This window comes from Halichoeres trimaculatus, unplaced genomic scaffold, assembly GCF_033239565.1.
Source record: "Halichoeres trimaculatus isolate MK-OKI-2021-1 unplaced genomic scaffold, fHalTri1.1 fHalTri1_scaffold_5, whole genome shotgun sequence".
In the NCBI taxonomy this organism is placed as follows: Eukaryota; Metazoa; Chordata; class Actinopteri; order Labriformes; family Labridae; genus Halichoeres; species Halichoeres trimaculatus.
The window spans coordinates 32,648,858-32,662,944 of record NW_027437183.1 but is presented as its reverse complement, the minus strand read 5'-3'; the positions used below and the strand labels follow the sequence as shown (position 1 = coordinate 32,662,944).

General features: G+C 41.2%; 1 protein-coding gene across 1 annotated transcript; it reads left to right on the top strand.

Moving 5' to 3' along the window:
• Positions 1-1,244: 1,244 nt before the first annotated feature.
• Positions 1,245-13,164, top strand: ggt5a (gamma-glutamyltransferase 5a). The gene is made up of 12 exons (XM_074669958.1): positions 1,245-1,483; positions 2,032-2,159; positions 2,249-2,344; positions 4,481-4,667; positions 4,759-4,919; positions 5,153-5,299; positions 5,534-5,664; positions 7,809-7,993; positions 8,258-8,349; positions 10,724-10,830; positions 11,011-11,121; positions 11,492-13,164. Exons 1-12 carry the CDS (start codon positions 1,320-1,322, stop codon positions 11,636-11,638), a joined length of 1,656 nt encoding a protein of 551 aa, XP_074526059.1. The 5' UTR covers positions 1,245-1,319; the 3' UTR covers positions 11,639-13,164.
• The last annotated feature ends 923 nt before the right edge of the window (positions 13,165-14,087 follow it).

Sequence of the window (14,087 nt, the reverse complement as noted above, 5' to 3'; positions counted from 1 at the left end):
GATATTTTAATAAACTTTTTTTCACAACTCATCATGCTCTTAAAAAAACGTTAAGACAAGTGTTCCAATGCGTTTCACAGCAATACGATAGAAGTTTTATTTTGAAGGCAAACTTACCTTATATCCGGTATTGCTCTCATAACATGTATTTGACTTGACCCTCATGAAAACCCCCTCTTCCGTGTGTTTTATGGCTCAGTCATCGACTGCTGTTCGATATGTCGCTGCAGACACCATCCCCCAACATGCATTGCGTCTTGCCTAGATAGCGCTCTGTGGTTTGGTAGTGAGACTTTTGAGGCAACAAAGGACAACAGGGTCAACAACTTTTCCTGGAATAAAAAGTCACTCTGTTGATCGTCTCTCCTGTGTCTCAGAGTCTGCAACTTTTGATTTTACCTGAATAGTGAAAACTGAAAACTGACGAGAAAAACTGACATTGTTAATCAAAATATAAAAGAGATTTTAGCTGATGGATGATATCTGAGGTTTTAAGATATAATCAGTCTGACGAGTCCTGGCCTGTCTGATCTGTTCAGCATTTATTCAGCTCTTCAGAGTAAACACTGTGGTTGTACAGCAACTCACACACTCCACACTTTGAGGCATTGTCCTCAATAGTTAAAGCTTTATTTGTGTACTCCATGTTGATTTAACAATATATTTAAAATAAGAACAGATTTCTGAGTTGTATTTTCCTCTGGGGGCAGATGAGGGCCCTGCTGAAGGACACCCTGTAAAGGTCAGCAGGAAAGTTGATGGTGTGACCTCATGATATAAGACCTTGAGACCAGTATGTTACTGAAAATCACACTATCTCTGTTTCCTATCTGAGTGATCTGGACTGTGCTGATTGAAGTATCTTCACCCCCACCTCTGAAACATTTTATGTAGGTGTGTAAGACTTTGTTTCCATGTCACCCTAACCTCTAAAACCATCTTGGGATTGACTGGTGTTGTTTCCTCCCACTCTGTACTCCTTGGGCTAAGCTCTTAAATTCCTTGTTAGTACTTGCACCCTCAGCTCGCTGTCTGTCACCTGGCTTTCATCCACCACCCCGCTGCGTGGGTGCCACATAAACCGGTCCAGTTCTTTGAGGTGAAACCACCTCTGGCCAGATTTAACAACACTAATGCCTCAACTTTGCTCCCCTCTGGAGAGCTCCAGGAGGAGGAGGGCGGGGCCAGGCTGCCCTTTGTGATCGGGCAACCAGGCATCACACCAGAGTAGCTGGAGTATTTCAGAGGAGATGACCTGCTCACTGAAAACAACTCAACTTGTATGACAACCACGAAGGATTTACTGGATTTACGCAGATATGTCGAGGTCAGCGAGAGTGCGCGCCTGTTGCGCTCTGATGCTGCTGTGTGTGGTTGTTGCCGTTGTGTGTGTTGCTGTGTTTGTGAGGCAGAAGTGTTCAGATGACACTTTTTCTAAAGCAGCAGTGGCTGCAGACTCCAGGATTTGTTCTGAAATTGGACGGTGAGTGATACTTCACACTTTTGTCTTAGTTAGTAGACCTCTATGAGGTTTGATAGGTGTCCTAAAGAGAGTCAGCGACACTTCAGATCTTTCTCTTTCATAAGCAGCATTTTGCCTTCAATAACACAGAAACAACATTTTGTGCACTAACCAGTGAAGTAATGGGAAATAAACTTTGAGTTTTGTGAATTAATGTGGATTTATCGCGTTATCACGCGTGGTTTCCGATAAATAATGACCCAACATGTGTGTATCTCAGTATCAGCAAACACTTCAACATGATTTATTGGATTCTAAATATTTAAAAGATTATTTCTTCAGCATTTCTTGATTTTGTGGCATCATGTGTTGATTTTTAGGAGTTTCATTGAAGTCATTACCTCTCTGTTTTTGAAGTCTTATATGCTGAGCCTGTGAAATAAAAGTTTTATTCATGGATACCGGATGTGTTTTTCATAAAACCAGCTCATGCAAAACATAAACATGAACCCACGGCCAGCATGCGGGAATAACTTTGCGTGGACAGTAATCAGCGTGTGATCTCACAGGAACATCCTTCAGAGAGGAGGCTCGGCGGTAGATGGCGCCATTGCTGCGTTGCTGTGCACCTCCATCGTTAACCCGCAGAGCATGGGCCTCGGAGGAGGGTCTATCTTCACAGTGATGGACAGCTCTGGTAACAACACTCAGGCATAATGTGAGAAAACGACACTCTGCTCTGCTGTGGAGCCACTTCTAATCTCTGATACCTCATCTGTTTTTAAGGCAAAGTGAAAATAATCAACTCCAGAGAGACCGTACCCCAGAACTTTGACACTGACCTGCTGAAATCATGTCCCAAGACCTTCCAGATGATGGCAGGTACTGACCTGGTTTATCACTTATCACAACACCTGCACATTTTTGGACAGATTTTCTTGTTTTGATACTCTGTCTGCTGTACAGAGGAGGAAGCTAGAGATTAAAATCTTAGTCTTGCATCATTGCAGAAGAGGGAGCAGACTCCAGATATTTAGCTCTTCCTGCTGGACTCATTCTTTAAAGTACATTTAGCATCAGGTCAGCTTTGTCTTCCACAGATGAAAGCTTCATATCAAGTAGATCAGAGTCTCTGTCAGTCTGGTCTTGGACCTGGTAATACATCACTGTCCTCCATGTCTTTCTTCTTGTTATTTACACACCGAGGGCCCAACAGGCCTGACGTATAGAAGCTGTCCCAGTGCTGAGCTCTCAGCCAAGACCACACACACGCTCCGGGAACAGGAGGCCTACACAGGCGATTAATCTTGTCAGGACATGAACTTGTAAGCCTTTTTTTGCAGGCAGGGGAGTTTATCTGTAAGTGATATAGTGAGGACATTATCAGAGAGGGGGAAAAGTGTGTTTGGTGTACAGCATCAGTCAAATGAAAGAAATATAAACCTGAAAACAGCATTGTTTACAAAGCTGTGAGAGTCCAGTACATGTCTGTTTAAAATCAAAATTATGTTGACTGTCCTCTGAATACTTTACCTTTATACCTTAATCAGTGAAGCACTTATATCCTTAACTTTCAGTAAATACACCAATACACACTTGTAATAACACATAATCTTTAGTAAATGCCAAATGCTACAACAGTAGTAGGGGTTTTAAACTTGCTGTAACTTATTTATTATCAAGATTATGGAGACATCAGCAAGCTATTTTCAGCTGTTAACACATTTTATGAATGAGACTGATCGAAGGGGAGTTTCTGTGGATCTACATTTACAATAAAGTAGAGTTCAGATAACACAGAGGTCAGGAAGATGGGTCTAAATATTTCTCTTTTCTCTGTTTGCGAACAGTTGGAAAGCTGGACCTCTGTCTGACTTTTGAAAATGTGACATAAAAAAGCTCTTATTTTGAAAATCCCCCCCAGATAACGGGAAGGGTAAAATATTAACTGATGCATTGCAATATTTCCCTGCACAATTCAGTATCGATTCTGGAAATCCTCTGAATGGATTCACCTCCTGGCCAGTGGGGGCACTGTGCATGTCATTTATTTTATATGGTTTGTTTGTTGCACCCAAGCGGAAACCTCCTGTCTTAGAATATGAGACAATGTTGAAGTGCTGAAACCTGCTGTTTCTCCAGTGTCCACTTGAGGCTGGCTCTGGAAGTTCGAGAAGTCACATACGCACCAAGCTAAAAAAGTTGTTTCCAAAGCAGAAATTAACCTATTTACAGCCTGGTTCAAAAAACGTCTAATTCTACTACTACTAACTACTAACTAATTTTACTATCGGCACACACTGTGGGGTGGGCATTTTTTTTCTAACTCAACCGTTCAGAGGATATTAAGATCGCAAGCTCACCCAATCAGAGGCCCAGCTCAGGTTGTGATAGCCGATCTGCTTCAAAAACCCATTTCAGAAACAGAAGGGTGACATCTAGGAGACTACAGTCGTTAATTATACAGTCTACAGCTGCACTGGACCAAACAACAACAAAATTGCGACCAAGGCAAGCTGCGTAAATCCAGCTTCTCTAACTTTAAACTGACTATTGGGTTGTTTTATTGCTAAAAATGTGAGGTGACATACACATGGGCATGAAAATTAATATCAAAAAATGTGTCAACAGAAACTCTAATTATTTGTGTATTTCTACTTGTCATTGAATCGACGTTAAAGTATTTAAATCAATATGAAATCAAATCCATATTGAATTGATATTGTGATGTTCTTAACAATACCCAGCCTTACTCTTTGATGTATTCTGTCATGATGCCATTTGGCACATTAAAATAGGTTGAAAGCCATTCTCCAAATGTATTTACTTGGTATTTTACAGGTTTTGCTTATTTTTGAATCCACAAATTATAGACAAATAAACATGGTTAAACAGCATCAAGTGACCCAATTTGGAAATAGCCAAGCACAGTACAAATACCACAAAGCTGCACATATTGTGATTTAAGTATTTTGACTTCACATGCATGGTTACCTGTCTATGTTTACACTCCTTCAGGTACCCGCTGGATCGGGGTCCCAGGGGAGCTCCGGGGTTATGAGATGGCACACAAGCTCTCTGGAAAGCTGCCGTGGTCAGCCCTCTTTGAACCGACCATCAGACTCGCCAGAGAAGGCTTTCCTATCCCCCAGGTCCAGGGTCGATATCTCTCTTATGTTGACATGAATGAGACCCAGCCGCTGCGGTAAATAAAACGCCCTCGGTGTTCAGTGCAGGAATTCATTTAACCTTTTGACATGTAAGTGCTATGATCTGTGTTTGCCTCTGACCTGTAGGAAGCTCTTCTCTGATGAGAATGGGAAGCTGCTGCAGACCGGTGATTTAGTGAAGTTTGAGAAACTGGCCGACACTTTGGAGGTGATTGCAAAACACGGGGCGGATGCTTTTTACACTGGCAGGATAGCAGAGGATTTAATCCGAGACATACAGGAGGCAGGTATTGTCAGACAGATCTTATTCACCACGCTCTCTTTTCAACCATTTCTATCTCTGCCTGGCACTATCATCTAATTACAAAAGAGCAAATCAATTGGATCTGTGGAGCGTTGCAGTGATCACTCACAGACTGTGAGCTGCCGGGACGCATTACAAGTCTCCATTATGTGGAGCTGAGAAGCGTTTCTTTCACTTTTGCTCAGCAGAACCATTTGTTTCAATGTTTTTGCTCAGGAGGAACGATCACGATGCAGGACTTGGCAGCGTACAGAGTTACAGTGACGGATGCGTGGGTTGTTCCTTTGGGAGAGTACCAGATGTACATCCCCCCACCCCCTGCAGGAGGCATCATCCTCAGCCTCGTCCTCAACATCTTGAAAGGTTTCTGCTGCACACAGACTGCAGAGCTGCTCCTCCACACTCTCACATCACATAAAGGAGCTTGTTAGCTGCATTCAGAGCTCTGCCAACTGACTCCTGTCAGTGCTTGTTGCACTCATGTTGACACTGAATGTCTGTTTCACGCTGGAGAATATCTTCATGCTGCTCACATTTTGAAGGTGAATACTTTGAGAGCTGAGCCTGTATGAACTAAAGAACCATGTGTCCTCACAGGTTATCATCTGGATTCAGCATCGCTGACAGGTGAACAAAAGACACTGGCATATCATCGCTACATCGAAGCTTTTAAGTTTGCTAATGGCATAAAGAAACACATCCGGGATCCACAGTTCAGCTCAGCAGAAGTAAGTTTTACTCTCTGTTTCAGTGTACGGGTCACATATTATCACTAATATCATTATAGGAGTGAGTCAGTGGCTCATCATCAGGAGTAGGGACATTTTTCAAATCCCCATCATGAGTGAAAATATTTCTCATGGTGTATGACTGTCTTTTCTGGGATACATTGAGGTTCTTGCAACATTTCATTTAAAGCTCCCGTGTGTGACTTTTCATTGGTGTTAATTCAGCAGATTTTCTCTTGAATATATTTAATTTGTCTTTCTTGAAAGAAAATATCATGCTCTCTTTAGCCTCTTGTTCATATCAGTCATCTGAAATTCATCACAGTGAATAAAAGACTGTATCAGCAGTTTGTGTCTTGGTTTGCCACCTACCCCCTTCCTATGGTTTCAGATGTGAAAAACTTCATTTACATAGTCTCTCTGCTTGATGATGGTCCTGTTTGTTTGTTTTTAAGGCCAGAGAAAGATGTCAGAATTCATTTGAGTTTGTTTCAAAACCAGCTAAAAAATCCTCACCGGAGCTTTAAAACTTCTGACCAGACTTTACTTAAAGTAGCGCTTCCTGTATTTGGGTACAAGCCTCTACATCTAATTTCTTACTGATTTTATTTATTTTGAAGTTGTGTTTTTATGCTGTCTTTCCATTGTAAAATGTACCATTAATGCTGAATTTTTGCAAAGGAAATGGAAACACTGTTTAGACTATTGGCAACTTGTAGACTATGGTTGGAGAAATTAACATAATGTACATATGTTTACAGATATTTACATATTGATGGTCTCATCTGCTTTTGTAGCTCATGCAGGCAACAGTATCAGTTAAATTACATTAAAAAATAGCTGAAAACTATATTTTAAAAATGTTATAAGGAAATGAAGGTCAAAGGAAGTCGTAGCCAAAAGTGCTGTGGAGCTACTTTTAAAGAGGGGTATTCTGCTTTCCCATATTTTAAACAAAGACATAAAGTCACAGAGCTGGATGTTCATACTAACTTGCTGAAATGACAAGGCCCTCTCATAAAGATCTCCTAACTGGTTCATGACTAGTTTGAGGGGCCTCAAACACCAAAGTCTGCCCACAGCTCTGCCCCTGACAGTCCTCTAGAGGGCTGGCCAATCAGAGATTGGGGGGTGTATGGAACAGAAAGTCTTAAAGAGATAGCAGCTAAAAAGAAGCATTTCAGACAAAGGCTGAAATAGGGGTTTTCTGAAACACCAGTGAAAGAAAAATGAAGATTTATGTAAGCCTTCCAAACATAGGGCGTTGAAGAGACACGAAGATCACGTCAGTATCAGGTCAGTTTGTCAAAAATCCATATTTAGACGTCAAAGCAACGTGCAAAATGGGTACAAATTTTGACATCTGAATATGACCATTTTTGGATATTGTGATGACGTTCAGCATTTGGACTTCATTTGCAGACCAAATCTAGACATCAATGAGACGTTCAAAATAGATCCAAACATTCAGACATCATAAGTAGACCCTTTTAGACGTTAATCTGAACTCCAGACGACCTTCAAAAAAGACGCAATGAAAACTTTCATTCTGCACTGTCAGAAGACCTGATTTGGTTTACATAAAAAAAATTGTGTAATAATATCCACATTTCAACTCCCCCATTTAACGAAACTGGTCAAAAATATCTCTTTTAGTTGAAATGGAGTGGACTGACTAAAACCTTACTGACTTGTACCTCAGTATTACACTCGAGTCCAGTGTAAATAAATGTCAGTGTTCTCGGTTCACTATCACCATTAGAGACTGAAAAGTCTTAGAAATAATCTCTCACATTTACAGAAACAGGTTCTACTTCACACCAGTGTTGACCCCTGAGGGTTGTGATGGCAGAGATTTTCTCTCTGCTTTCAAAATGTTCTCACACCAAAATCTCCCTCCCAGTTAGCTTGATGTACAGCTCTGCAATAACAAAACATTGCTTCTTTTACAATGTTTGAAATACCTGAAGGTTTTAGAGGCAGAGAAAAAGTATTTAAAGAGTCAGAACTGCTTGCATGTCTCCAGTTTTAAACATTCCTTTCATCATGTTTCCATCCTCTCTGCAAACAGCCAGAAGCCTGAGTTATGATTAATGCTCTAAATTTGTATCCTGTGTGATTTAAATGCTTTGTACTTTGCACAGATGGCTAAGAAATTCACAGAGGACAGCTTTGCCAACAACATCCGGAGCTTGATCAGTGACGACAAGGCCCATGACCCCCAGTATTACAACATCACCCCGCATCTGGACAGCATGGGCACCACGCATGTGTCTGTGCTGGCCGAGGACGGATCTGCTGTGTCTGTCACCAGCACCATCAACCACATGTAAGTCCCTGCAGGGACCTGCCTCAACCATTACATATTGTCGGTTTGAAAGCAGAGGATTAAGAAGATTTGAGAGATTATGGAGCCAGTGTTTTTGTAAAAGGAATTTGAAAAGAAATCTCTCTTTTCATAAGACTGCTGTAATCACAGTCCAAAAGCTGTTAGCAGGAGCACAGATGAAGCACAGCGTGGATCATAACTGCTGTATGTTTAATGTGCTTAAGGATGATTTAATCCTGTTCTTCTGATACGTCTCCTTCACAGATTTGGCTCTAAAGTCTTTTCTCCGAGAACCGGGGTCATCCTCAACAATGAGCTGTATGACTTCTGTGGGAGAGTCGATAACATCTTTCCTGGTAATCAGATGGGCACCACGTGTTTTCAGTCTTCATTCAACGGTTATAAAACAAAATTGATGCATGTACGGATCAGTCTTTATAGATTCATCAAGCAACGTCCTCATTTATAGACACCCAATGGAGCTTTTAATGGCTTCTAAAACTTAGTGAAATGAATACCAGCCTACTGAAGCTTCATCTCCTTCCTGCTCCTGGTCAGTGAATGAAGAGGTTTAAATCAGGCAGACTGGTTGTGCCTTTGTTTACATTTTTAAATGAGAAGATTCACAGAAAGTGATGCATGTGATGGTTTGAAACAGAGGGGGGATGATGAGAGAGTCAAACTTCTACTAGTGTGTGCAATCTATAAAGAGATACACAACTCTGTCTACAGGGGGCGCCCAACTCAATCAGCACAAATCTAAAGATTAAGATAAAACCTAAAATCAAGAAAGGAATAAACAGGAAGATGTACAAATATATATCAAAAGTACAATTTATATCTGTCAGCACAGTTTTAATACAGCTTAGGTCAAAAAAGATCTTTTCATGTAGCAACAAAAAAACCTCAGCCTTGTCGGTGGCTCTGCTTTTCATGTCAGTCCAGTTAGTTCACCAGCATGATGTGGATTAATATAATTTAATTCTTGCACAGTGGATTGCTCCTGGCTTTAGTACTGATATCCCACTGGAGCTGACAACCCAATGACTTTGGTGATACCTCAACTTCTCCTTCAGTGCCAGCTTTAATTAATAAACACTCACCGGCCACTTCATTAGGTACACCTTGCTCGTCGCGGGTTGGCCCTACTTTCACCTTCAAAACTGCCATAATCCTTCATGGCTAGAAGGATAGGAAAGGACATATCTAGATTCAACAAGGAGCTGGAAACATTCCTCAGAGAGTTTGGTCCATATTGACATGATAGCATCACACAGTTTCTGCAGATTTGTCGGCTGAACATCCATGATGAGAATCTCCCGTTCCACCACATCCCAAAGGTGCTCTATTGGATTGAGATCTGGGGACTGTGGAGGACATTTGAGTACAGGGAACTCATTGTCATGTTGAAGAAACCAGTCTGAGATGATTCCAGCTTTATGACATGGAGCGTTATCCTGCTGGAAGTAGCCATCAGAAGATGGGTACACTGTGGTCATAAAGGGATGGACATGGTCAGCAACAATACTCAGGTAGACTGTGGACTTTAAACCATGCTCAGTTGGTACTAAGGGGCCCAAAGTGAGCCAAGAAAATATCCCCCACACCATTACACCAGCAGCAGCAGCCTGAACCGTTGATACAAGGCAGGATGGATCCATGCTTTCATGTTGTTGACACCAAATTCTGACCCTACCATCTGAATGTGGAGCAGAAATCCAGACTCATCAGACCAGGCAACGTTTTTCCAATCTTCTATTGTCCAGTTTTGGTGTTGCTGTGTGAATTGTAGCCTCAGTTTCCTGTTCTTAGCTGACAGGAGGGTCACCCGGTGTGGTCTTCTGCTGCTGTAGCCCATCTGCCTCAAGGCTGGACGTGTTGTGTGTTCAGAGATGCTCTTCTGCAGACCTCGGTTGTAACCAGTGGTTATTTGAGTTACTGTTGTCTTTCTATCAGCTCCAACCAGTCTGTCCATTCTCCTCTGACCTCTGGCATCAACAAGGCATTTTGTCCCACAGAACTGCTGCTCACTGGATATTTTCTCTTTTTTGGGACCATTCTCTGTAAAGAGATGGTTGTGGGTTAAAATCCCAGTAGATCAGCAGTTTCTGAAGTACTCAGACCAACAACCATGACATATTCAAAGTCTCTTAATTCACCTTTTTCTCCATCCTGATGCTCAGTTTAAACTGCAGCAGATCGTCTTGATCATGTCTCCATGCCTAAATGCATTGAGTTGCTGCCATGTGATTGGCTGGTTGGATATTAAAGTTTCCTCAGATGGGAAGACTCAAGGGTTAAATGATTTTGGACGCCTAAGCCTTGGAGAACGATTCATAGAGGAAAAAGCTTCACCATGTGAAGGAAGTGTTTCCCCTTTTTGGCCCAAAATGACAAAAAAAAAATCACTGTTTACATGAATGTGCTCTAACACAGAGCTCCAGCTCCTATTGAATAAATAGCCTTGAATTGCAATTGTTAAGGGAGGATCCTATCAGGAGTCTGAATACACAGTGTTCAAAAGAGGATATTTTTGTACAGAGGTAGAAAACTGGTGAACAAAGGTAAAGTACATGTCAGGGCTGAATTACTGCCCTTCATGCTCTGATTGACGCCTTTGATTCCCGTATGCACAGACACCCTGCTGCATGCATTTATAATCATTTTCTTTTCATTCTTCTCACACTGACGAGTCTGTTCTGTCAGTCAAAGCTTTTGTTGTGCACACAGGGGAGCAGCCTCCCTCCTCCATGGCCCCCGCTGTGCTGAAGTCTCGGTCGAAGATCCTGGTGATTGGATCGACTGGTGGAGGAATGATCACGACTGGGATGGCCTCGGTACGTACCAAGGGCAATCATACTGAGTGCTATTAAGATAAATTGCTGCCGCCTAATGCCCCTCACTGTTGTCATAGCAAGAGCGTCTTCTCAAGTGTCTTCAGCGTGTCCATAATCCATTCTGTAATCATCACTTCCCCATCAGACAGATTGAAATGTGCTGTTCTGTCTCTCCTCCAGACGCTCATGAACCACCTCTGGTTTGGAAAGAGTCTTGAGGAGGCCATCGCTGCTCCTGTCGTCTTTGTCGACTCAGAAAACACTGTGAAGTTTGAGCCCAGGTTTGATAAGGTAACATGCTTAAAGAGTCTGCATTTATCAGCCATAATAACTAATTATAGTCAATTTCATATTAGGTGCAATATAGCTTTTCAACATCCATTATTAGAGATATTAAACTATTTTACTATCTGCCTCTCGATACTGCTGCAAATACCAATGACAATGTGACACCACTATGTTTCTACTTCTTTCTTTTACATATTGAGCTTCAATTCAGTTCAATTATTCTAGTTCTATCCACTGTACATTTTTACCTTTCGCACTGCTCATCTTTTGTGCTGTAATTCTTGAGTTATCTACCTCTGGGGTTTCCTCCAGGAACAATAAAGTCCACTCATCGCCTTATAGCACCTGAGCCCTGCTCCTCTTTGTCTTTCAGGATGTCATCGAGGCTCTGAAAGCAATGGGGCACACACAAGGCTCAACCAGAAACTTCTTCAACGTGGTCAATGCTGTGGAGAAAGAGGACGGCTGCATCTCTGCCGTGTCTGATGCCAGGAAAATGGGCGAAGCAGCCGGTTACTGAGTCACAGAGAAGCTGACGTCGGTCAAAGCTAAAGGCTACAGAGACCTCTCTGTAGTCACAGAACCACCAACACTGCGACAGACTGAGTTTTATTCTGCTGGAAAATCACTGAAGAGGGGGCTGGATGGCAGGCCTCTTCAGCTGAACACTCACAGTAACATGTAGCTCTTACACATGTATGTGGACTGTCACACGGACATGTTGAGGAAACGTCACCGACTGTATCTAACCTGCTGGGAGTCTTTGAACTGGATCAACTCCTACACTGCAAAATCTGAAATGTAATAGGTGTTCATGTCTTAGTTTTAGTACAAATTGTCTTTTTAGGCTGAACATGAGCCACACTCACCTGACAAGTCCAGACAATGTCTTACTTAGAGATATTAAAGAAAAAAATATGCCTAAATTGCTTGTAAAGAAAGAAAGAAAGAAAGAAATATCTGCCAGTGGGGTAAGAAATACTGTTCTTGTTTAGTTCCTTTAATTAAGACATAATTCTTGTTCTACAAAGTTTCCATAAAATCACTTTTTAATTTAGGAAATTTATTACAAAAGCAATGTGGAAATGTTACAAAATGAGGAGTGGATATTAAAGTTTTATTTAATTGATCTAAAAGGAGAAATAATTTTGTTGGACAACACTGACTCACAGGTCACCAGTTCAAACCCCAGTTGGGCATGTTGGCCCATCTGTGGAGTTTGTCTGTTCTCCTCGTGCACGCGTAGGTCTTCTACTTGTACTCAGGCTTCCTCCTACACACCAGAAACATGCTCAATAGGTTCAGTGGTCACTCTAAATTGCCCGTTGATGTCAGTGTGTGCATGAAAGGTTGTCTGCCTCCTTATCTAAGCCCTGTGATTGACTGGCGACCAGTCTAGGGTCCTCTCCTCCCTTATATCCAGCACTGTCTCCATAAACTTCTTGTGAAATGCACAAAGAGATGGACATAACAGTGGATCTCTTCCATACTTGGTTCTGTAGTTTTGCTAAATCTGCACATTTGATTTTGTTTCACTGAACAATGATGCACATTATGTCTTTTCTTAAGGAGTAGCTGTTTTTTGGGGGGGTTATTCAACAGAACCTCTTCTATGAACAGGATACCTAAAATACACAAAAGTAATGTGATTAAAAATGCCACTAAGTAAAAACAACAAATCTGATTAAGATAGCTCATCAACTGCCTTTGTAATATATTTTTTTAACGTGTAAAGAGACTTTATGGAAATCCTGTATAAGAAACTTGACAAGTGCATTTTATTTTACCTCACTGGCAAATTTTCTGTCTCTTTAAGGGCTTCAGGCTTCATTTTTAATGTCTTGAAATCAGACACAAACACTCAGTGAGGTTTTAGTTCTTTACAGTTTATCAATATTTGTATCCATGCACTTTAAACCTCAACAGTTTCATGTGTTTCATTTTTCACATAAAAAAAGAGAAAAAAAAATAAACCACATAGTTCATTGTATACAAGATCCTAAAACCAAAGCAGGCCATTTTAAAAGTTTCATTAAGTTAACTATTTGTTCGTCTCACTATTTATCCAATTTCTAGCATATTGGAGCCCTTTGTTTACCTTTACTTTTGAATATATGTGCTGTAGTGAAAATTAAATGTAGAGTTTGGAATAAATATTTTGTGTTATATTCAGATAATAAATGGTTTTGAATTCTCTGTACATGTAAAACGGGTGAAAAGCTGATTTTCTGTCTGTAAATCTTGGTATAAATGATGGGCTGTTATCACAGATTGGTTTGAACACATAGAGGAAACTTGTTTATTTTGGTGAATCATCCCCATATTACAATGCTTCATATTTTCCTGCCAGGAATTAGCTGAGTCACTCAGAGTGTGTGTGTGAGTAAGAAAGGATGAAGCTGAGGAAGAGTCAAATGCATCATATGTGAGAAACAGAAGGTCAAAAAGGACTAAAGCCTGGCTTTACTGAAAGCTACAGGTGTGTTTTGTGATGTGAACTCAGACGGCCGATCCCTCTAACCCCAGCTCAGTCCTGTTGTAATCATGTCTGCAAATCCATCTTTCTCTGCTGTAATTTATTCAGGGACAATCTGGACAAAGTCTCTGTTCTGTTTTTCATAATTTATTTTCCATTTTTGTGCCGGAGCATGCAGCAGCTGGGGCAAGATAATCAGATCTAATAGTGAGGCACAGGAGAGCAGCTTCTTGTGGGAAAGTTTGAGAAGAAACACAATCCAGTTCATGTTTCTGCTCTAAGACCTGCATGGGAAATGTCTTCAGTTTGAACAATGAAGTAAAAATATTTTTTTCTTATTTAACTCCAAATGCAGAGAAATAAATCCGTCCTGATGGGTAAAGGTCAGATAATATGCTCCTGGAGTTATTAGGGGCCGGCCCTGCTGCACCGTCACATGGTATTTGGACCTTAGGGGGTGTGACAGTCATACTGCGCCCTGACCTTAAAGGAG